This window comes from Lepidochelys olivacea, assembly GCF_965140295.1.
Source record: "Lepidochelys olivacea isolate rLepOli2 genome assembly, chromosome: 27".
Taxonomy (NCBI): Eukaryota; Metazoa; Chordata; order Testudines; family Cheloniidae; genus Lepidochelys; species Lepidochelys olivacea.
This window is the reverse complement of record NC_140437.1, coordinates 3,651,827-3,675,675: the sequence shown is the minus strand read 5'-3', so window position 1 is coordinate 3,675,675 and position 23,849 is coordinate 3,651,827. Positions and strand designations below refer to the sequence as shown.

The 23,849-nt window shown below is 46.5% G+C and overlaps 1 protein-coding gene across 7 annotated transcripts in view; it reads right to left on the bottom strand.

Annotated features, from left to right (window-relative positions):
- PLEKHM1 (pleckstrin homology and RUN domain containing M1) overlaps positions 1-23,849 on the bottom strand; it is a 54,548-nt gene that overhangs the window by 19,546 nt on the left and 11,153 nt on the right. For 5 of the 7 annotated variants that reach the window (XM_084615730.1, XM_084615735.1, XM_084615732.1 and 2 more), the window contains 4 exons: positions 14,215-14,307; positions 10,789-11,036; positions 3,764-4,399; positions 1,134-1,581 (listed from right to left, as the gene is read on the bottom strand). In XM_084615730.1, the coding sequence (XP_084471856.1) occupies positions 1,134-1,581; positions 3,764-4,399; positions 10,789-11,036; positions 14,215-14,268 (1,386 nt within the window). In that variant the 5' untranslated portion in view covers positions 14,269-14,307. Of the gene's footprint in view, positions 1-1,133; positions 1,582-3,763; positions 4,400-10,788; positions 11,037-14,214; positions 14,308-14,603; positions 14,740-23,849 lie in introns of those variants that run through there. The other 2 variants (XM_084615734.1, XM_084615736.1) reach the window with 2 other exon arrangements.

The window sequence follows — 23,849 nt, the reverse complement described above, 5'->3', positions numbered from 1 at the left end:
TGAACAGGAAGATTATGTTTACTCTAGAATCAGGAATGACTCATGCAGGACAGTAACAGGTATTTAAGCATGATGGACTTTCCTGTTGATATCCAGAAGTTACGAATAGATCAATCAAACTACAGCCAAGAGGCGGGATAGGTAATATGGTCACTGGGCATTTTAAGGAGTAGATATCAACAAGAGAAATTGTTTAGGATGGTTTAAGGATATATGGTAAAAGCATTAAGATATAATGATGAGTCATAAGATGGAATTAAGCAAAGCACAATTTAGCCTGAATATCAGGTAACATTTCCAAGCAGTGAAATCTAGCTGATTATTCCAGTAAGCCAACAGAAGTAGTGGGACCCCTTCACTCGAGACATTTAAACTAGACTGAGCATGGGAGAGAACTATCCTGCACTGGCCTCGGTGACCAGATGTTTGATGTTGCATGTAGCAACACCAAGCAGATCGTTTCCACTGGAAAGCGGGGATCTATTTCTGCAGCCAATCGTTCCTTGGCTTTCTCCCTTAGGACCAAAAATCAAGAGAAACTCTCTTTCACTTACCATTGTGGAATGCCAATTCTCAGACTGTTCTTTCAAATTGGAAAGAGAGTCTAGGGCTAGATTTTCAGCAGGACTCAGCAGCTTCCATTGAGAAGAATAGGGAAGTCCATCCCCTTTCACCAAGAACAATGGAAGCTACTGTTTGAGGAGCCTTTTGGAAAATCCAGCCACCCTTTCATGTAGGTGCTTAATGCGTGCTGGGCTCTTACCTGGCTGCCTAGCTCTGACAGCTTTTGGTGATGCATTTGCCAGGTAATTTAATTCGTTCTGATTTCTCCAAAGCCCAGTGCAGCAGTGTGCCTTTCAGCTACAGCAAAGTACGTACGGAGCAAGGAATATTTTTCACTACAGCTCTGTAGTGAACCTGTGCATATGCACCATGTGGCAGTATTCTTGATTAGTACCAGAGTGACAAAGAGACCAAAACACACTGCGTGTCGGGCTTAACTTAAAACGAACAGCAACCTAGAAGTCTCTATTGCCTTCTACACAACATTCTCTTTACGCTTCCTAACCACTTCCCCGACTTGATTAGCGGCGAAGATCTAAGAACATGGAAAAACAATTGTTAACACCTACTGGACAAGCTGTTGCTGGTGAAAGAAAGAATTCTGTCACTGGGCTGAGATCCTCTTGGCTTTTCTTATCACCATTTATCTCACTGGTTCCATCTTTATCCTCTGGTTTAATAATGTAAAGCTGTTGGGACGAATCTTTGTCTGCTGCACCATTGTGTGTTATGATTGGCTGAGACAACAACTGGATTCCCGTAACATGTGAAGGAGGATCTGGTATCTTGCTGGCCTTAGCTAGATCTTCCGCATGGATGGACTGTGGGTTATCGGTGTCAGGAAGCGGTGCAGAACAAAGAGTGCTCTCCGCTGTTACGTTTAAATGCAGGTGAGAGGCTCTGGAGACGGCAGGAGGAAGTGCGGGCTGCAATGGGGCAGGTGCCAATAGATTAGGACGGAGCGGTTCTTCGGTAGGTTCAGAGACTTGCTGTGCTTGTCTGAATTCAGACAATACCCTTAAAACAAAGTTTAGGCAAATAAAAAATAAGTGAATAGACAGAACAAAGTCTGCTACAAGACATCATTGGTTCCCAGAGGTCATGTGATTATAAAAATAAGTCCCCTGAGGGTTTCAGCCCCTGAAGTACTGTAAGCCTGAAATGATCTATCCCATGCCATTTGTCTAGGTTCTAATAAATCCACTATACTTGTTTCATAGATTCTAAGGCCAGAAGGGACCATCGTGATCATCTACTTGGATCTCCTGCTCAGCACAGGCCCCAGGACTTCCCTTACCTTCTGTTTGAACTAGAGCATGTATTTTAGAAAAGCAACCAATCCGGATTTAAAAGTTGCTAGTGATGGATGACCAGAGCTCCTGGAAGGCTGAAGCAGAGCTACTAAATCACAGATCTGGGGACAGATATCAGCTACCAGACCACTGGGGTGGATGAAGTGGTGGAGCCAGGACATCAAATCTTCAAGCTGTCCATCCTCCACGACCTCAGAAACCTGGAGTCCCAAGCAGCAGCAGAAATGCTGCCATTGCACCAATCAAACTACGTTTCCCCCTAACATTACTTGACTTTCCTCTTTAGAAGGCTCTGTGCAACCCAACGGTGACACATCTCAGCATCTTGGCTGTCTACGTGTGCCAATTACGATAAACTGCTTGTGTATTAGCCCTGCACGTACATGTTAGAATTTACTGGAGATGAGGCATGATGTACCGCTTCTGTGTCAAGCTTGAGGACTGGAAAAAGGGGTTTTCTGTACAATCACGTAATGGCCGCTCCAAGTCAAAGTGAGAGAGCTCCTCATTCACTCACGGGCATCACCACATTTATAAGAAAAATAAATGCTCAGGTAAAAATAATCTGCTTTCTAGAACACAGTGTTCAAAGCCAGCCCAGCTAAAGAGCTGGGGTGCTTCCTTTGAACTATTCATATCCTGAATATACTTGGGAGTTTGTGTTTAAGCCACCCCGAGTCATGCTATTTATTGTAGGTCCCCCAGAAGAGAGCTTTGCACATGTATTAGGATTACATATTGCAATTTTGCATGACTACTTTGCTCATTAAACATGTGCCTAGCTATGGTTTGTGTGTCGAATTTCCAACAAAAGTAAGTATTCATAGCTGTAATAAGCAATTAGCAGCAGCACTCTGGTCAGTCAAGAGACTGTTTCATGCTCCTTTGTTCTCAATTTTGATCTCAATATAACCTCAAACCAAATATCTTTCCATCATTAACCTAATCAAATCAAAATGGGTTCTCATAATCTCAAGAAATGAAAAGTTTTTTTGGAATCTAAAATTGGGTGATGTTCAATGTTGTTAATGAGGGCGATACATGAGGCAGAATCGAATCAAACTATGGTCTGCTGTAGTTATGCTGGCTTTCTAGGGCTGATAGCAGTTAAAGGTTGCCTTTCCTCAGTAATCTAAACATAGCTGACAAGACAATAGCCACAGTGTGACTTTTCTGACCACAGCCCCATTTTAAAACCAAACTCAACAAGAGTGTGTTTGCCAAGACAAAAACAACATCCCAAAGCTTAGACTGCTTAGTTCTAGGTGAGAATGCCCTTTAAATTTTTTATGGTGATAGTGAAAACATTTGCGATCCAACTGTTTCTTATTTTGTCTCTGTCCTGACATGCAAGGGGTTCTACATAGCTAAATGAAAAGAAGGATTCAAACAAACAAACTGCTTACAGGCTGCAAACACTGCAGCTCCTCCACGTTATTGGAGAAATCAGAAATATGTTTTCCTCATAAAGCGTCAAAATAGCTGCATGAACATTTGGGAGATGTTACATCTCTGGACTCCTACTGGAGGAGACAAGGGTACCAGCCAGGAGTCAATCACCCAGCAGGAGTGTTCTGAAAGACAGTTAACTAGACCTCATGCCTAACCAGGCTGGCCTACATCCTCAAAAGTATTTAGGCAACTATCTTCCATAGATTTCAGTTGATATGGGCTGCAGTCACTTTACTTGGCAGGAAGACTCCAGCCAAGCCTTGTAACCATGCTTTCCTTTTGCCTTTCCACAACCCATGAGGGAAAAGATGGTTTGGGGAGAGGCATGTGAAAGGGAGAATGATAGATTTTCTGCTTCTGAGAGAGAGGATGAAATGCAGGGGTAAAGAGGAGGGTTAAGAAACCCTTAGCAAAGAGCATTCTCAGATACTTACTCTTGCAGAGATCTGTCTAAATCCTCTGCGTTTGCTGTCCCTAAATCAGAGTCACACGACAGGGGTTCCTCACACCTATCAGGACTTCTAGTGCAGCTGGCCTGCAGGAGGCCATCAGAGCCAAGGCTGGAGGACAGCTGGGATGAACCCATAGTGTTAAGGCTTAGCATGGAGCACGTACGTTTACTTTTGTCCTCATTTTTGCTGAGGGCCAATGTGCTGGGTTGAACTTCAATATCATCAGATCCCGAAGAACGTGAGACCAAACCCAGGGACTCCTTTCTCTGGGATTCAGAACTGGAGGATGTTAGATGCTCCAGAAGCTCCGAAACAGGACAAAGACCAGACAGGGACAAGGGAGTTACAGTCCATTCATTTAAAACTGCTGATTTATAGGATAATTCGAAGGTCAGGGAAGTTAACCCCTGCAAGAAGCTAAGCAGAAATTCACATTCCTCTGCATCCAGAAGCAGGGCTGATGTCTGATAATACTCAGGCAGCCTGGACTTCTCTTGAAGCAGTAACTTCAAATAACACTCCATGAGGCCATCGTTCAAGGCAAGCCTTAACCAGGCACGGCAGCGCCCCACGTCCGTGCTGATAAAACTTAACTGTTCCAGCTCTAAAATGATGTTTCTAGGGGGGGAAAGAACAAAACATGTTAACATGCACTGTGAGAGCAGTTTGGGGGGCAGGGTGGGGCAGATGCATTTCCCAAAGCACAGAGGGTCAGGAGATGCAGCACAGCAGGGAGGAGGGAGGCAGCCCCAGGATGGGGCAGAAGCTGAGATAGACATGCACGGAAGAGAACCTTAACTCTTGCATTTCCTAGTATTCCGTCATTTGACCTGCACAGTGAGACATCGCATTCCTAGCCATTGACTGCATCTCATGTCTCTTTCTAAAATGATAAAAAATAGAGCTTGTTGGAAGTTTTCAGTCAAAACTGTTTTTCTACGGAAAACAGGGGCTGCAATGATTTCTGGTTTTGCACAAAAAGCATCTGTTTTCTGTGGGAAAAACTGATTTGCATCAAAAGCCCAAACTCTTGAAAACCAAAATATTTTGATTTGGAAATGCTGTCACAGTACCTCTATGGCAGTGGTTCTCAACCAGGGGTCCGGGTAGGGCCGCCATCAGGATTTATGGGGCCCTATGCAGTATTATTAAACTGGTGCCCCCATGCCTGATGGCAGCCCGGGCTCGCATGTGTATTTTAGATAAAGGTGGTCTTTTGAAGGATTTATTTAAAAAACTATATGTCTGAAAATCCAAGCATTTAAGGCTAAAGTTGAATACTCAGACTGTGCATCTAGAAATCTGTGCAAGGATTTTTTAGAGATGTGATTTTATAATCTTCAGCAACACATTAATGACATATTTTTAAAGCAAATTTTAAACTAAGGTCCTGTAGACTAACATGTTCTGAGTAAATATTACAGTATTTCACAACTGTTTTTGTTAGGAAATTCAGAAACTGCAGTACTTGTGGCACCTTAGAGACTAACCAATTTATTTGAGCATAAGCTTTCGTGAGCTACAGCTCACTTCATCCAGGTTTTCTCACCCTCCACCCCCCCACACAAATTCACTCTCCTGCTGGTGATAGCCCATCCGGAGAGTGAATTTGTGTGGGGGGGTGGAGGGTGAGAAAACCTGGATTTGTGCTGGAAATGGCCCACCTGATGATCACTTTAGATAAGCTATTACCAGCAGGACAGTGGGGTGGGAGGAGGTATCTTTTCATATTCTCTGTGTATAAATAAAGTCTGCTGCAGTACTCCTTTTCTTTTTGCGAATACAGACTAACACGGCTGTTACTCTGAAACCTGTCAGAAACTGCAGTATATACCTGGGGGTTGGCAAATGCCAGTTAAATGGCTTCATTACCACTTGAATGGCTCTTTAACAGTTTCAGTGTTATGCTAATAGGTCTGGCAAGCTTGAAGGCTTTTTCACTTTTAAGTACTAGATCCCCTCCTGCCGAAGATTCACCAGGCTGCAGAACAGGGATAGGAAGAGGCAGAGGGGTGGACACTAAGACCCAGGGGTGCCCCAAATTTTCGGTTGCCCTATGCAGCCGCATATGCTGCATATGCCTAAGGACGGCCCTGGATACACGGCCCCCTGGGGGGCTGCGAGCAGATTTCAGGGGGTCCGCCAAGCACAGCTGGCATTAGACTCCTTACGGCCCAGGCAGATAGCCAAAATCCAGCTGCGCAGGACTGCAGCCCGGGGCCCCAAGTCCTACCACCTGGGGTTGAAGACAAAGCCTGATCAACTTAGCTTCGAGGGGCCCCCTAACGTGTGGGGTCCCGGGCAACTGCCCTCCTTGCTACCCCCTAACACCAGCCCTGGCTTTTATATGCAGAAAAACAGCTGTTGTGGGATAGCTGGGCCGTGGAATTTTTATAGCGGGTTGTGGGGGGGAGGAGGGAGAGCCCTCATAAAGAAAAAGATTGAGAACCCCTGCTCTATGGGATGGGTTCCCTGGCTGGACTACATCTTCCATAAGGCACTGCCACTCCTCTGCAAGAATGGGGGAGGAGCTCCCATCCTTGCTGCTCTTTTGTCTGGAGAGCATTTTCTGTTGTCCCGACTGGATATTCACAATGGCCAACAGGCAAACTTAATTATCTGACAGGAATTAAAAAGTAAAATTTGCAGAATACTGTGAAATGCAGCAAAACTTGCTGAGATACAAAACTAGCTGGCTCCACGACTGGTTCTTTTCCAAAGGTGAAGGCATTTCTTGGACTAGGTACAAGGTGTTTTCAATGACAAGCTCCTTCATGCACATTGTTCCACCAGCAACTCCTATGCATGCCCAGCGCCTTCTCTGGGCAGGGAAAGATACAGGGAAGCTGCAAAGTGGCAGAGCTGCTTTCCTCCCCTCACTGGTTAATCAAAACCAACAGATTTCAAATATTTCCCCCCAAAATCTAATGTTGACACTAGTGCTTGGTCCCAGCTCTCATTTCAGTTGGTGACACTGAAGCCATATTAAAAGTCATGGCAAAAGAGTTTGGGTCTTTTTGTTCATTTTTAAAAACAAAGGCAGAAATGCTCAAAGGCATAAAAATGTCTCCCAGAGCGTGTGAAAAGTGGATGTCTTTGACTCTTTCATAACTCACAAACAGCTAAGGGAATCTGGAGGAAACCTTCCAAAAACATATGCTTTTGGGCTAAGACACAGTATTGAAAGATTCTGTCCAGAAGGTAAATGTTTCAAAAAAACTCATTAGCATACGAAAATAGCAAATAAGAACAGCTAGCTCTTATCTAGTGCTTTTCATCAGGAGATCTCAAAGCACTTTATGGAGGAAAATCAGTACCATTATACCCATTTTACAGATGGGAAAACTGAGGCACAGAAAGGGGGATGCGCCCTGACCAAGGTTACCAAGCAGGGAATGGAATCCAGGCCTCCTGAGTCCCTTCCCAGGCCACAACAATTTTACAACCTTAACTACAGGGTTCACTACATTGCAATAAGAAAAGGAGTACTTGTGGCACCTTAGAGACTAACCAATTTATTTGAGCATAAGCTTTCGTGAGCTACAGCTCACTTCATCGGATGCATGCCGTGGAAACTGCAGCAGACTTTATTTATACACAGAGAATATGAAAAGATACCTCCTCCCACCCCACTGTCCTGCTGGTAATAGCTTATCTAAAGTGATCATCAGGTGGGCCATTTCCAGCACAAATCCAGGTTTTCTCACCCTCCACCCCCCCACACAAATTCACTCTCCTGCTGGTGATAGCCCATCCAAAGTGACAACTCTTTACACAATGTGCATGATAATTAAGTTGGGCCATTTCCTGCACAAATCCAGGTTCTCTCACCCCCTCACCCCCCTCCCAAAAACCACACACACAAACTCACTATCCTGCTGGTAATAGCTCATCCAAAGTGACCATTCTCCCTACAATGTGCATAATTAAGGTGGGCCATTTCCAGCACAAATCCAGGTTTTCTCACATCCCCCCCACCCCCATACACACACAAACTCACTCTCCTGCTGGTAATAGCTCATCCAAACTGACCACTCTCCAAGTTTAAATCCAAGTTAAACCAGAACATCTGGGGGGGGGGGTAGGAAAAAACAAGAGGAAATAGGCTACCTTGCATAATGACTTAGCCACTCCCAGTCTCTATTTAAGCCTAAATTAATAGTATCCAATTTGCAAATGAATTCCAATTCAGCAGTTTCTCGCTGGAGTCTGGATTTGAAGTTTTTTTGTTTTAAGATAGCGACCTTCATGTCTGTGATTGCGTGACCAGAGAGATTGAAGTGTTCTCCGACTGGTTTATGAATGTTATAATTCTTGACATCTGATTTGTGTCCATTTATTCTTTTACGTAGAGACTGTCCAGTTTGACCAATGTACATGGCAGAGGGGCATTGCTGGCACATGATGGCATATATCACATTGGTGGATGTGCAGGTATACGAGCCTCTGATAGTGTGGCTGATGTTATTAGGCCCTGTGATGGTGTCCCCTGAATAGACATGTGGAATGAATTATAACATTCATAAACCAGTCAGAGAACACTTCAATCTCTCTGGTCACGCAATCACAGACATGAAGGTCGCTATCTTAAAACAAAAAAACTTCAAATCCAGACTCCAGCGAGAAACTGCTGAATTGGAATTCATTTGCAAATTGGATACTATTAATTTAGGCTTAAATAGAGACTGGGAGTGGCTAAGTCATTATGCAAGGTAGCCTATTTCCTCTTGTTTTTTCCTACCCCCCCTCCCCCAGATGTTCTGGTTTAACTTGGATTTAAACTTGGAGAGTGGTCAGTTTGGATGAGCTATTACCAGCAGGAGAGTGAGTTTGTGTGTGTATGGGGGTGGGGGGGATGTGAGAAAACCTGGATTTGTGCTGGAAATGGCCCACCTTAATTATGCACATTGTAGGGAGAATGGTCACTTTGGATGAGCTATTACCAGCAGGATAGTGAGTTTGTGTGTGTGGTTTTTGGGAGGGGGGTGAGGGGGTGAGAGAACCTGGATTTGTGCAGGAAATGGCCCAACTTAATTATCATGCACATTGTGTAAAGAGTTGTCACTTTGGATGGGCTATCACCAGCAGGAGAGTGAGTTTGTGTGTGTGGTTTTTGGGAGGGGGGTGAGGGGGTGAGAGAACCTGGATTTGTGCAGGAAATGGCCCAACTTAATTATCATGCACATTGTGTAAAGAGTTGTCACTTTGGATGGGCTATCACCAGCAGGAGAGTGAATTTGTGTGGGGGGGTGGAGGGTGAGAAAACCTGGATTTGTGCTGGAAATGGCCCACCTGATGATCACTTTAGATAAGCTATTACCAGCAGGACAGTGGGGTGGGAGGAGGTATCTTTTCATATTCTCTGTGTATAAATAAAGTCTGCTGCAGTTTCCACGGCATGCATCCGATGAAGTGAGCTGTAGCTCACGAAAGCTTATGCTCAAATAAATTGGTTAGTCTCTAAGGTTCCACAAGTCCTCCTGTTCTTTTTGCGAATACAGACTAACACGGCTGTTACTCTGAAACCTTACATTGCAATAAACTCCCTAGAAATACAGTGGCCAACTTTCTCAGTAGACTGTCTTATATGCTTCCCACATGTGCTCGGAAACTGCAAGTAGCACACCCTGGCGCTTTCCCTATTTAGCGGTGCTTCTTGAATAGAGCAACAGAGGACAGTGGATCCTCATTTGGGTGCAATTTGAGATACTGATTTTGATCTATAAAGTCCCAGTAAACATGCTGGCTTCTAGTTATCTGCTGGCCCATCTACTCTACGACAACAATGGGGTCAAGGAGCCTGCTTACCATAGGATGTCCCTTGACCTGGTTACAACACAGTTCCAACTTGCAGTACTGTAGATGAAACCTTAACCAGGGCTAGCCTGAGGGAAAATGCCGCCCTAGGCGAACTTGTATCTCGGTGCCCTGCCCACATGGGTGTGGTGCCCCCCATTGCTCCTGGCCCCTGCACCTCCCTCCTGTGCCCATGTGGGGAAACTGACCTGGACGCACAGAGCAGCTGGCATTGCTGCTCACTCCCCACCCCCAAACGCTGCTCCTCCCTACCTCCTAAGGGGCTGTGAGGGGGGGGGGGAGCAAGAAGTGGTGTCAGGGGTCACTGCATCCAGGTCACTGGCAGAGGAACTTGGTCGGGGGGTGGCAGCGACCTCCTGCCAAGCGCTCCGTGCATCCAGGTCACTTTCCCCACCTGGACTGCGTAAGGGGAGGACAGGAGAGCAGAGCCCAGCTGGGGAAAGTGACCTGGATGCACGGAGCGCTTGGCAGGAGGTCGCCGCCACCCCCCGACCAAGTTCCTCTGCCAGTAGGAAGCAGGGAGAGATCTGGACCACCCCCTCTTCCCCCACGCAGTGCTCCCCTGCCAGCCAGGAGCAGTTTCTGACTCTCCACTAGCAGCATGCTCCTCTGTGCTGACTTGGGCTCAGATTTCAGGGCTATTAAATTAGAGTGCAGATGTTTGGGCTCAGGCTGGAGCCAGGACTTTGAGACCCCACGTGGGTGAGTTTCTCAGAGCCAGGGCTCCTGCCCGAATGTCCACACTGCAATTTTCAGCTCTGCAGCCCGAGTCAACTGACGTGGGCTTTGAGTCTTACGTTTTTTTATCGCAGTGTAGAGGTACCCTTAGGGGCCACTTGCTTCCCTATGACCCATCCCAACAACTGGGATGCGCTAAGTGATTAAGATCTGGGAGCTGAGGAAAGGGTATGGTCACAAGGGGTCCCTTTACTCTGGCACTTGCTTCCCTAATTGGTCCCACACAACCCAAATCTGCTGATCTTCCAGACCCCTTCCATGGTCTGTGTTCCCTCAAGCTCCTGGCAGAAGGGGTGAAGTATTCTGAGAGAAGGTGGGATGAGGAGGAGTTAGTTCTTCTGAGTTGGCCATGTTTCTATTGACTGCTCCATGAACTGTGTGGCTTTTAACCTATGTAAATGTACCAAGGAATGCAACAGGCTGTAAGTGACTGTAAGATGGAAGCTCCTCACCTGTGCGTGATGGTTTTCAGCAAGCCCCAGAAGACAGGCTGGGGAAGAGGTGCACGGCCACATGGTTTTTTCACTTTTCCTCCAGCGTCTGTTTTTATGTACTTCGCCTTCAGTCCATGCACAAACACAGCCTCTAGTGCACAGCACAGGGCATTAGCATCGTCAGTGTCACTGGTTACAACGGCATCAGAGGTCACATACTGTTTCTGCAGTCCCTTGATGGAACTCACCAACTGCTTTTTGATCAACTAAAGGACAAAGCATGCGGATTTGTGTTATAAGAACAGCTCGCTTTGAAAAGGATCCAACTAAATCATCCCAGCCAGGGCTTTGTCAAGCCGGGCCTTAAAAACCTCTAAGGAAGGAGATTCCACCACCTCCCTAGATAACCCATTCCAGTGCTTCACCACCCTCCTAGTGAAATACTGTTTCCTAATATCCAACCTAAACCTCCCCCACTGCAACTTGAGACCATTACTCCTTGTCCTGTCCTCTTCTACCACTGAGAACAGCCGAGCTCCATCCTGTTTGGAACCCCCCTTCAGGTAGCTGAAGGCTGCTGTCAAATCCCCCCTCACTCTTCTCTTCTGCAAACTAAATAAGCCCAGTTCCCTCAGCCTCGCCTCATAAGTCATGTGCCCCAGCCCCCTAATCATTTTTGTCACCCTCCGCTGGTCTCTTTCCAATTTGTCCACATCCTTCCTTTCTGTAGTGGGGGGCCCAAAACTGGAACAATACTCCAGATCCACCATGGCCTCTGCCATAAACATACAGCTAAGGGTAGCATAAAATCCCTCCTTTACCTGTAAAGGGTTAAGAAGCTCAGATAACCTGGGGGCACTTGACCAAAAGGACCAATAAGGGGAGAAGATACTTTCAAATATGTGGGGGGAAGGGTTTTGCTTTGGCTCTTTGTGTGTGTTCTCTCAGGAGACAAAGAGAGAGACCAAGCAAGTAATCTAGCTCCTACTGAATGATACATCTAAATTTACAGAAATAGTAAGTAATAGCAAGGAAATGCGTTAGAGTATCTTTTGTTTTAGCTTATGAGTTTTCCCTGTGCTAAAAGGGAGGTTTATCCCTGTTTTTTGTAACTTTAAAGTTTTGCCTAGAGGGGAATCCTCTGTGTTTTGAATCTGATTACCCTGTAAAGTTACCTTCCATCCTGATTTTACAGAGGTGCTTCTTTTATTTTGTTTTTATAATAAAACTGTTGTTAAGAACCTGATTGGCTTTTAGGGTCCTAAAAAAACCAGGGGTCTGGTTTGCGCTCACCTTGTTTACCTATCTGGTTGGTAGATTATTCTCAAGTCTCCCCAGGAAAGGGGGTGAAGGGCTTGGGGGGATATTTTAGGGAAACAGGAACTCCAAGTGGTCCTTCTCCTGAATCTTTGTCTAACTCACTTGGTGGTGACAGCAGTACCCATCCAAGGACAAGGAAGGATTTGTGCCTCGGGGAAGATTTTAACATAAGCTGGTAAAAATAAGCTTAGGGGGTCTTTCATGCGGGTCCCTACATCTGTACCCTAGAGTTCAGAGTGGGGAGGGAACCCTTGACAGCCTCATCAGTGCCAAATAGAGAGGAATAATTATTTCCCTCGATCTGCTGGCAATGCTCCTACTAATGCAGCCCAATATGCCGTTAGCCTTCTTGGCAACAAGGACACACTGTTGACTCATATCCAGCTTCTCATCCACTGTAATCCCCAGGTCCTTTTCTGCAGAACTGCTGCTTAGCCGCTCGGTCCCCAGCCTGTAGCGGTGCATGGGATTCTTTTGTCCTAAGTGCAGGACTCTGCACTTGTCCTTGTTGAACCTCATCAGATTTCTTTTGGCCCAATTCTCCAATTTGTCTAGGTCCCTCTGTCCATGATTACAGACAGATTTCAGACCAAATTTCAGGTGGAAGGTTTATTTTAGGAAAATACATGGGGTTCAAATAAGGCTTAAAATGGCTCCAACTGTTTAGAGCGGGCTGCCTGAGATTTGGTGATAGTTGGGAGAAGCAGTTCCTAATTTTCTTTATTTGTTCATCTGGTTTGTGGTGTTTTGCTCCTCAAGGTCTTTAGCCAGGATCTTCAGCAGTGATTAGTGATTCGGGTGCCTGATTTCTAAAAAGGGCAGAATATCCAGCCTCTGCAAATCTGACCCCTTCCTGGGGTCTCAAGTAGTGCACCTGAAAATTGAGGCATCCTAAAATCACTAGTCATTTTTGAAAGTCTTGACCTTAGTCTTTATGTTCGGGTGAATTATTTTTCCAAGACTTCCACAGCCCATTTTACTCCACTTACAGGGCCAAGATCCCAGATGTATTTATTTGGCGGTCAAAGTTTACTACAAGAATTCAGCCTAGCTAAAGACAGCGTTTCCTGAGGCATTTAGTGTGGGGTGATTTGGGGGACAATGGCCAGGCAGGTGGGGAGCTGAGACCTCTGCTTATTGTACTTGCTTCTTGTACTGTTACCTTGTCCAACCTCTTGCCCCACATGCCCCTCCCCGCATTTGCCTATCTCATCCTTCTGTCACATCTTGTAAGTACCTATCTCGTGAGCTCTTTGGGGTACGGACTGTCATTTCACTGCCTGCACAACCCCCAGAACAAGGAACCCTAGTCCTTGATTGGCACCTTGGGCGTTACTGTCATAAAATAATACATATTTTATACACACATTCTATATGTCTAATTCTGTTCTAGGACTAAATTAAGCACAAAACTGTAATCCTTAAGTTTGTAGCTAATTTACTGAAATGTTCTTTCTAAATATGTACAGATTCCAAAAGGATGTGTAAAGAAAAATACACCAGCTACTAACATTTCTGTAATAAAGTTCCTTGGGACCAATCTTAATACTTTACATCACATCTTCTCCGCACTGTATAGAGCCTTTCAATCTGAGAGCCTGACTGCATTAGAGCTTTCAGTTGTGATACAGCTCAAGTTAACCAATTGCCAATTCACTGGTGTTAACTGACATCCTTGGGCATGCTAGTTTAGATGCTCCATGACACAAATCTCTGTCATTGGGAACAATGTTTGTACACTGCTGAGAGGCTAGACTAGGGCAGCTATACATAGCAATGCCAGGATCCCCTCCTAGTGGAAACCGTTCATATCAGCAAAAAAACCAAACAAACAAACAAACCAAAAATGTCGCTGGTACAGTTTATACTGATTTGCTGAGCAACATAAGCTTTTTGTCTGTGTCTAGAGCAGGGCTTTTGCCTGTACTGAAACGTCATTAAAAAAAAGACTCTCACCGCTAATCTGCATTGTTGTACTGGCAAAAGTTTCTAGCGTGGAGCTGGCCTAGCTCTTACAGCCGTGTTACTAATCTCCAGTTACCTGTCAGTCAGTCAACGTGAGTTACATCATAATCAAAAACTCTCATCAGACGGGCCCTGAGAGAATCAGCTGGACTCACTCACCTGTATAACTACCTTGGGGTCAGGTCCATTTTCAGTTGTGTGACTGGAATGCATTTCAACTCCTGCTGCCACCTAACTCTGATCACATGACACCTGTAGGAAGACAAAGGGGGAAGATTTTAACTTATAAGTGAACATGCTGCCATGCAACACGGATTCAGCAGGATGTGCAGATCACATTCATAGTCTGTTTGAAAGTCTTCACAGCCAGATCACTGCTCCCAATCAGGTCAGGAATGACCTTGACATTGTTAGATTTACCAAATGCGCTCTGCACGCATTCACGCAATTTCAAACAGAATTTGGAACACGCTGACTGATGAGAGTCCCTATACTCTCCCCTGGGATGATGTAAATATTCCCCATGCACTTACCACCCAGGCACAAACCTGCAGTAGTAGATGGGCTGACGGTCGGGCTCAGGTTCTATCAGAACAGGGAAGCAGGCTGTAGAGCTAAGGACCTGCCATGTCTCAAAGGGGCAAATCTAGGAATTTACTTTACAGTCTCCTGCTCCTTTGTGTTCTTTTCTTGTAGTGCCTTGCACAACGAGAGCCACAGCCATGGACAAGGACTCTAGGCATTACTGCAACACAGATCATTAATAGCAATGTTAATAAAAGAGCCCCAACTAGTCTATTCTGCTCTGAGGGTGCAGGCAGAAGGAAGTAGGAGAAGTTTTATATTCTGTGTAAAAGGAGCCCCAAGTACAGAAAGATACCCTCAGGGAGGCATAGACTTCTGCTTTGAGATCATCGGCCCTCATAGAATCATAGAATATCAGGGTTGGAAGGGACCCCAGAAGGTCATCTAGTCCAACCCCCTGCTCAAAGCAGGACCAATTCCCAGTCAAATCATCCCAGCCAGGGCTTTGTCAAGCCTGACCTTAAAAACCTCTAAGGAAGGAGATTCTACCACCTCCCTAGGTAACGCATTCCAGTGTTTCACCACCCTCTTAGTGAAAAAGTTTTTCCTAATATCCAATCTAAACCTCCCCCACTGCAACTTGAGACCATTACTCCTCGTTCTGTCATCTGCTACCATTGAGAACAGTCTAGAGCCATCCTCTTTGGAACCCCCTTTCAGGTAGTTGAAAGCAGCTATCAAATCCCCCCTCATTCTTCTCTTCTGCAGGCTAAACAATCCCAGCTCCCTCAGCCTCTCCTCATAACTCATGTGTTCCAGTCCCCTAATCATTTTTGTTGCCCTGATGGACCCAAAGCCTGAACACACACTTGAATCCTGGTAAAAGCAGCTCCAGGGAAAAGGCGGCTCTCCAAGAGCATGGAGTAGTCTGGGTTCACATCGAAGAACACTTCACACCCAGGTCTGCTACTGAAATTTCAACTTGCTGCACCTGAGTGCCACGCAAACCAGGAGACTGGCGGCCCAACTTGTTGCAGAGTGCACAGGGCCTCGGGTATACACAGCAGCAAACACAAGCAATAGCTGGTGATCCTGCCAACATATAAAGATGACAATCTCAGCCACTGCGGAGGTGAGGACTTGGCAGTGCCAACGTGTAAGCACCCCTGTCCCCCTGCGGATGTACTCGCTTGTGCAGCCCACGCTGAAGACCACTGCCTCATTTCTACTTTCAGTGATCTGACGAGGTTACAGCTAGCGTGCGTCTGCCTATCCACGCTGCAAATCACACTGCAGCCGCAGTGTAGATGGGTACGCTTTGAGTGAAACTGACCAAAGTTCAAACAGAGAGTTTGCACCATGCACCAGGACAACCTGCCACTACGGAGGCAGCCACTTCAGTTTGGATCTGCACAAGCCAACAGAAAACTCTGCACCAGGAAACTCTAGCCTGATTCCCAGCTGGTCAGAACTTCAGAAAAGAAAACTCGTGGTCTCCACTGAAGCCTTGTCACAAGGTTTCTTAAACTCTTTGCACTGCAATAAAAAATGCTGAGTGTGGTGACCACAAGTGGTGCTTTAACCTCTGCCCCATACGGTTAATTTGTTGGTTATTTCTGACCTGTGAGGAGAAGCACATGGAGACAAAGCCTAGAGGACAGTAACAATAGCAGAGGCCTGGAGATACCGGTCACTGTTATAGACACTGCGCTAGAGAAGATTCAATCAGGGTCTGAGCCCCGCAGTGCTAGGCCCTGCTCACTGACACTTTCCCTGTCCCAACATGTGAACATGCCACTGGGCCACCAGCTGCACAACGGTCTCCCCCCTTGCAGGGACTAATGCCACCAGCCACAAATTCAAAGTGAGAGAGGTGATGTAACCCTACCTTACAATCGTCAACCCCAAAATCCAGTGTATGGCCACTATGTGAGTGCAGACTGGAGGCAATCTGGAGTAATCCTAGGCTTTCATGGCACCCATAAACTCCTGGGTTAACCCAGAAGACCTATATCAACTGCATGGACCTTGAAGTCACCCATTACAATAAGCCTGGGCTATTTCCACACAAGCCAGATGGCACTTCTGCCAACACTGATGGAAATCAGAGATACAGTCAAGTGGCTTATACAGCACAATTATTTCCAGTTTAACCCCATCTCAAGGTTGCTACTTCCCATGACAGTATCATGATTCACACTGCTGTTTTTCTTAAGGTCTGGCTCCTGGAATCACATGAGAATCAACTTAAAAAACAAAACATTTCTCGTTCTTAAAGTAGCAGAGAAAAGTTGGAGACATGTACGCTAAAGGCACAAAAACAGAAGGCAAGTAAAAAGAACTCAAAATGTATTATTTTTGAATCTCATTGATTGGAAGGGCCAGACTCAGGATTTCTGAATGCTTGTGCTTGGCAATGCTTCTCCTGGACAAACTCAAGCGAATCAACTGTTGGAACAGAGCACCTCCTACATGCAAACAGCCCGACTAAGCCACTTACCAGACTTCCCTCGGGTCATGCTAAACCTGGTATCCATCTTGAAAAAGCTCTGCTAATACAGACCAAGCCAGCCAGGTCATTACACAGGCAAATACAGGGCCTTGCCCATGATTAAACCACTGAGAGTGTATGGAAGTGAAGGCAGCTATGAAAAAACCCACATCTATAAAATGGAAGTAAGGGGAAGTTAATATTAATGAAAGTATTTTTGAAGAATGATTAGCAGGGTCCGTCCCATGCAGGTCAGCGCCATCCAAGCAGAGAGGGAGAAAATTCACGTAGTCCCATTTGTGAGGCTTTAAAAAAGCTTAGAGCAACTCCACTGCAGCGTGAAACACCAGAGGCCAGATTCTGAACTGAGCCCAGTACTGAGCAGCTCCCATTGCTCTCAGTGGGAGCTGTTGGATGCTGAGCACTGGGAAAATCTGCTCACAAAGGCCTTTCAGCCTCCCAGAGCAGCCCCTGCCCCATTCCCCAGTATGGGACACTGATACCCACATCCTCAGAAGTATTCAGCCACCTAACGCCCATTGAAATCAATTGAGAGTTAGTTACCTACAGTAAATGTCTTTTATGGATCTGAGCCTCAGGGCTTAACTCTCCCCTCCCCCCAACCGAGGAGCTTCTCCATCCCATTCAGTTGAGAGTTACCCAGGGCCTCCCACCTTCTTTTGTTTTAATAACTGTCATTTGAATGGACTTTTCGAAACACTCAGATTGGCAAAGGTCTGAAATTTCTGACAGACAGCAGCTCCGTCAGTCTCACGAGTGCCAGGCTAATGCTGTATGTCAGCTCTTGGTAAGAAACAGCAGGGCCCCCCTGCCCATTCAGAGGGCATCTGGTTACAAAACTGAGTCATTCTTCAAAAATACAAACCCTCCCCTCACCATCTTCCCACACGGCGATACACTGAATAAGGGACACATCTATGGAAATTCTGCCAGGTTCATTTGCTGTTCAAGGTAAGTAGTTCAGAGGGGCTCTACGTTCTCATAATGAATTCAGGGAAGTCCTATGATCTGTCTTACTCAGACAAGTGGACAAGATGATCACAGCGGTCCCTTTTGGCCTTATCATCTATGAATAATGATGGACTCTGTAGACAAATCGGATCACCTCAATACTCCAAACCAAACTAGGCTGCTGCTACAGCTTTGTCCTCCCGACACAAACAACGGGACATGTGCCAGATCAGCAATGCAGATGCACAGGTTCATTCTGTAGAACTCCTCAAACAAACACAGAGAAACCATTTAAAAAAACACGGGCAACAGCCCTTTGCAAGGCAGTATGGAAAACAACTAAAACCATACAGAATTGATTCAGTTCATTCCCTGGAAATCCACAACTATGACTTTGGATCTGATTTAAAAGAATAAGATTCAAAAGGGGGGAGGGATAGCTCAGTGGTTTGAGCATTGGCCTGCTAAACCCAGAGTTGTGAGTTCAATCCTTGAGGGGGCCATATAGGGATCTGGGGCAAAAATTGGGGATTGGTCCTGCTTTGAGCAGGGGGTTGGACAAGATGACCTCCTGAGGTCCCTTCCAACCCTGAGATTCTATGAATGGACGAACTACAGGGGCACCCAAACTTAACAAATCTGTACAGGAAATTGGCACGTGGTTTCCTTGTTAACACACAAACACTGCTCAGGCAGAGCACAACAACTAGGAACACATAAGGAAAGTAGAATTAAGATCAGCCCGATGGAGTCATCTTACCTTAGGATGCGGAGATTGCTATTAAGGGAGACAAAGAAGCCACGTACACATTGATTAAGCAAGCCAAATGGGTTTCCAATTCTAAAGTATGGGCATATCTTACCACGTATATCCTTCAGAAATTAATTACTTGTTAAAAACAATAGTATCAAAAAGGAGGCCAGACTCTTCCCAGCAGATTTCCTTCCTGGAGACGGGCTCCTGGAAGCACTCACACGGACTGGCTTCCCTGTTTTAAACCTCACTGATGACAAGTAGCTGCTCACACGGTTCAGATGGAAATAACAGACAACAACAGCGTTACCTAGTGACTCAAAGCCTGGAAACAGAGCCAGTCATTTTCCAAGCATGAGCACCTTGGAAGTTATCCTCCACCCAGAGAAAATTAAGGAGCTCGCACACCAGCCAGACCAAACAGCTCTTTCCAGATGTCAATGCAGCCCTCTTCTCCGCCCACAGTACGACAAGGAATAAGCAGTTGTCAGTACCATCACCAGGAAAAGCTTTTCCATCAAAACCAGAATGACATCCACCTCCAAATCCTACCTCCAGCACAGATTTCTGTACCCCCAAAAGGTCAGAGATTCATGAAGCCCACTAGGGACTTGATATTGCCAACCTATTTCAGTGCTCAGGTACTGTACTACAAGGATGGGTGGTGGCATACAACGATCTGCTAAACAGCAGCACAGTGTTGGGAATCAACGTTCTGGGAGAGGGAGCACTGACTAATGGTTACAGCAGTAGTTACAGAGAGGACAGACAAGCATGTAGATACACGAGTGTGAATATTCTGGCCTATGCAGATGATCTGGTCCTGATTGCAGACAACCCCGAGAGTCTCCAACAAATGCTTGACATCACCAGCCAGGCTGCCAACTAGATGGGACTCCGCTTCAGTGCCAGGAAGTGTGCAACCTTGCATATCAATGGCAGTAGAAGGGATCTGGTCCAGGCTATGTCTTTTCAGATCCAGAGTGAACCCATGATCTTCCTCGAGGACAGGCAAGTGTACCAACATCTCGGCAAGCCGGTGGGTTTCTGCGTCCAACAGACACCTGAGGATACCATCATGGTGATCCTAAGAGAGGTGGCCAGGATCAACTCTTCCCTACTGACACTGTGGCAGAAGATCAACGCCTTGAACACCTTCCTGATCCCCTGTATCTCACTTGTCCTGAGGGGATCTGCCATGGCGAAGGTACCTCTGAACAAGGCAGACAACACCACTTTCAGCTGGTGAAGAAGTGGCTGTTTCTTCCCCAAACACCAGCAATGAACTGGTGTACATCTTGCACAGGCAAGGTGGTGCCAACATCCCTCAAATGGGTGATCTGTGCGACGTTGCCGTGATCATTCACGCCTTCCGACATGCCTGGTTGCTACGGTGAGGAACATCGTGGAGAGTGCTCTGCAGGATGCCATCAAGAAGTGAATCACCAGGACCCTCTCCAACCAAGATGTCACCACCTACCTGAGCAGCTCGCTGGAAGGTGAATTTGGAAGAGACAGAGGAGACTGCTTCTCTCTGAACTTGTCCCCGCAATGCTACATGACAACTGGAGAAGTGTATCGGCTGCCACTGGACATGGTACAAGGAATGCCAGGAGCTGGGAGTCCTGGTGCCCAGGTAAAGAATACAGATCACACTATCATCACTCCAACAGCTAGAACCATGCTAGAGAGGACCCTGAAGGATGCCATCCGCTGCCAATACATGGAAAACATGAAACGGAAACCGGATCAGGGCAAGGCATTCAAGGTGATGTGCAAGTGTGATGCCAGCAACCACTTCGTCCCTGAGGGCAGCTTCACCCGATTTGCTGACTGGAGGTTCATCCGCAGGGCCCAGCTCAACTGCGTCCTGCTGAATGGAGCCGTCTGCCACAGGAACTGGGACAAGCGATGCAGGAAGTGCGGCTATGCCAACGAGACGCTACCCCACATCCTGTGCAGCTGCAAGCCTCATGCGAGAGTCTGGCAGCTGCGACACAACACCATCCAAGATCTCCTGGCCAGAGCCATTCCGCCACCCATGGGGAAGGTTGCCGTGAAGTCCGCCGCACCCGGAACCGACAGCCAGCTGCGACTGGACATCATCCCCAAGGAGGACCGGAAGAAGATCATCATGATGGACATCACAGTGCTGTTTGAGAACAGGACCCCAGCCTTCCACAATGCCCGAGCTCAAAAGGTTGAGAAATATGCCCATCTGGCCAAAACCTTGAGAGCTAAGGGTTCCAGGTCCAGACACATGCACTGATCGTCGGGGCCTTAGGCACATGGGACCCCAGTAACGAGTGAGTGCTGAGAAAATGTGGAATTGGTCAATGCTACACTTGGCTGATGCAGTAACTCATGGTGTCAGACGCAATCAGGTGGTCGAGGGACATCTACATAGAACACATCACTGTACATCAGCAATACCAGGAGGGATGAGCTGGAGGCCAATGAGAAGCGCAGTCAGGAAAGCAACTGAAATACTTTCCTCATGGATTGTATTTTCTAAATGGACGACCTACCTAATTCTCAATTACTAGGGACAATCTCCTCTCAATCAAATCTCTGTACAACTTTTCATGAGTGATGTACCCGAGTACTCGGATTCTAAGATCTAAACTGTATAGTTAAATCTATTCACCTAAATTTGGGTTATTGCTGATTATGTACTCTGTGTACCATATGACAGGTTTCAGAGTAGCAGCTGTGTTAGTCTGTATCTGCAAAAAGAAAAGGATGTATCATATGACTTTTAAAAACAAACTCTGTGGCTAATCTAAGCACTATACCCAGATGTACAGACACTCTGTCCCCAACCTATGTATTATATATATTTTTTAACATTAGCTTTAATAAAATGTTTAAATTTGTTCTTATCAGTACCTGTGGCTTATCAGTTGAGACTTGGGTCTGCCACAATTGGCAGACCTGAGCTCTATTCCCAGCTGTGCCAGAAGTGCAAACCCACTTCTAAGGCCCGGTCTACACTACGAGGTTAGGTTGAATTTAGCCGCGTTAGGTTGATTTTATAAGGAATGTGTCTACACAACCAACCCTGCTCCGACGACCTAAAGGGCTCTTAAAATCGATGGCTATACTCCTCCCCGATGAGGGGGGATTCCACTAAAATTGACCTTCCTGGGTCAAATTTGGGGTACTGTAGACGCAGCGCTGTGCAATTCGATGGTGTTGGTCTCCGGGAGCTATCCCAGAGTGCTCCAATGTGACCGCTCTGGACAGCACTTTCAACTCCGATGCACTAGCCAGGTACACAGGAAAAGCCCCGGGAACTTCTGAATTTCATTTAATAGAATCATAGAATATCAGGGTTGGAAGGGACCTCAGGAGGTCATCTAGTCCAACCCCCTGCTCAAAGCAGGACCAATCCCCAATTAAATCATCCCAGCCAGGGCTTTGTCAAGCCTGACCTTAAAAACTTCTAAGGAAGGAGATTCCACCACCTCCCTAGGTAACGCATTCCCGTGTTTCACCTGTTTGGTCAGCGTGGTGAGCTCAGCAGAACACCATGCAGTCCCAGAATCGCACATGAGCTCCAGCGTAGAGCGAACGGGAGACACTGGATCTGACTGCTGTATGGGGAGAAGAATCTCTGCAGGCAGATCTCTGATCCCGCAGAAGAAATGCTGATATATATATGCCAAAATCGCACAGGGCATGGTGGACAGAGGCTATACCAGGGACACAAAGCAGTGCCGTGTGAAAATTAAGGCGCTCAGGCAAGCCTACCAAAAGACAAAGGAGGCAAACAGTCGCTCTGAGTCAGAGCCCCAGACATACCGCTTCTATGATCAGCTTCTATGATCACCTGCATGCCATTCTAGGGGGGGACCCTACCACTACCCCACCACTGTCTGTGGACACCTGCAAGGTGGCAGCCTCAGGCAACACGGAGGAAGATTTTGTGGATGAGGAAGAGGAGGAGAATGCGCAGCAGGCAAGCGGAGAATCTGTTCTCCCTGGCTGCCAGGACCTTTTCATCATTCTGGAGCCAATACCCTCCCAGGGCATATTGTTCCCAGACCCTGAAGGCGGAGAAGGCACCTCTGGTGAGTGCACATTTGTAACTACACTACAGAGGTTAAAAGCAATTGTGTTTAATGTTTGATTTGCCCTGAACAATTGGGATGCATTCGCGGCCAGTACCACTACTGGAAAAGTCGGTTAACACGTCTGGGGATGGAGCGGGAATCCTCCAGGGACATCTCCATGAAGCTCTCCTGGAGGTACTCTGAAAGCCTTTGCAGAAGATTTCTGGGGAGGGCTGCTTTATTTCATCCTCCACGGTAGGACACTTTATCACGCTAAGTCAGTAGCAAGTAGTCTGGAATCACTGCAGCACAAAGCATGGCAGCGAATGGTCCTGGGTTATGGTCACATTCATGCAACATTCGGTCTTTATCTTTCTGTGTCAGCCTCAGGAGAGTGATCTCATTCATCACCTGGTTGAAATAGGGGAATTTTTGTAAGGGAACAGTAATTCCCTCTGTTTGGTGATCCCCAGTGCATTATTAGACCCCGGTCATGCTGGGCTCTTTGCGCTTGGCTAACAGGGATCACCCTGGAGAATAGCCATACGGGGAGCGGGGGCGGGGTGCCCTGCACATCCACTCCAAAACCGCAGCCCCTCCTTTTAAACGGCAAACCCAGCTGGCATTGGTTGCTATGGGAAAGGAGAACACTGCAGTATGAAACCATTCCCACATGTTATGAACGCGGAAAAAGCCAACCTCGTGTACCCTTTGGCTTACCACGGCTGCCTGAAAATCGAATTCTGTTGCCCAGCCATGTGCGATGCAAAGCCAAAATGAGACCTTGTACCTAAAACACATGTGCTGTCTGCTGTGAATTGCTTAATTCACTGTGAAAGAGTCTCCCTTTTGTTCTCAGAAATGTATCTTCTTAAATTCTACTCTCCCCTTTCCCCCCCTGCAGCTGCAAATGTTTCTATGCTCCCCCTATCAACTCCATCCCTGAGGTTATCGCAGATTAGAAGGAGAAAAAAAAGTACTCATGATGACATGTTTT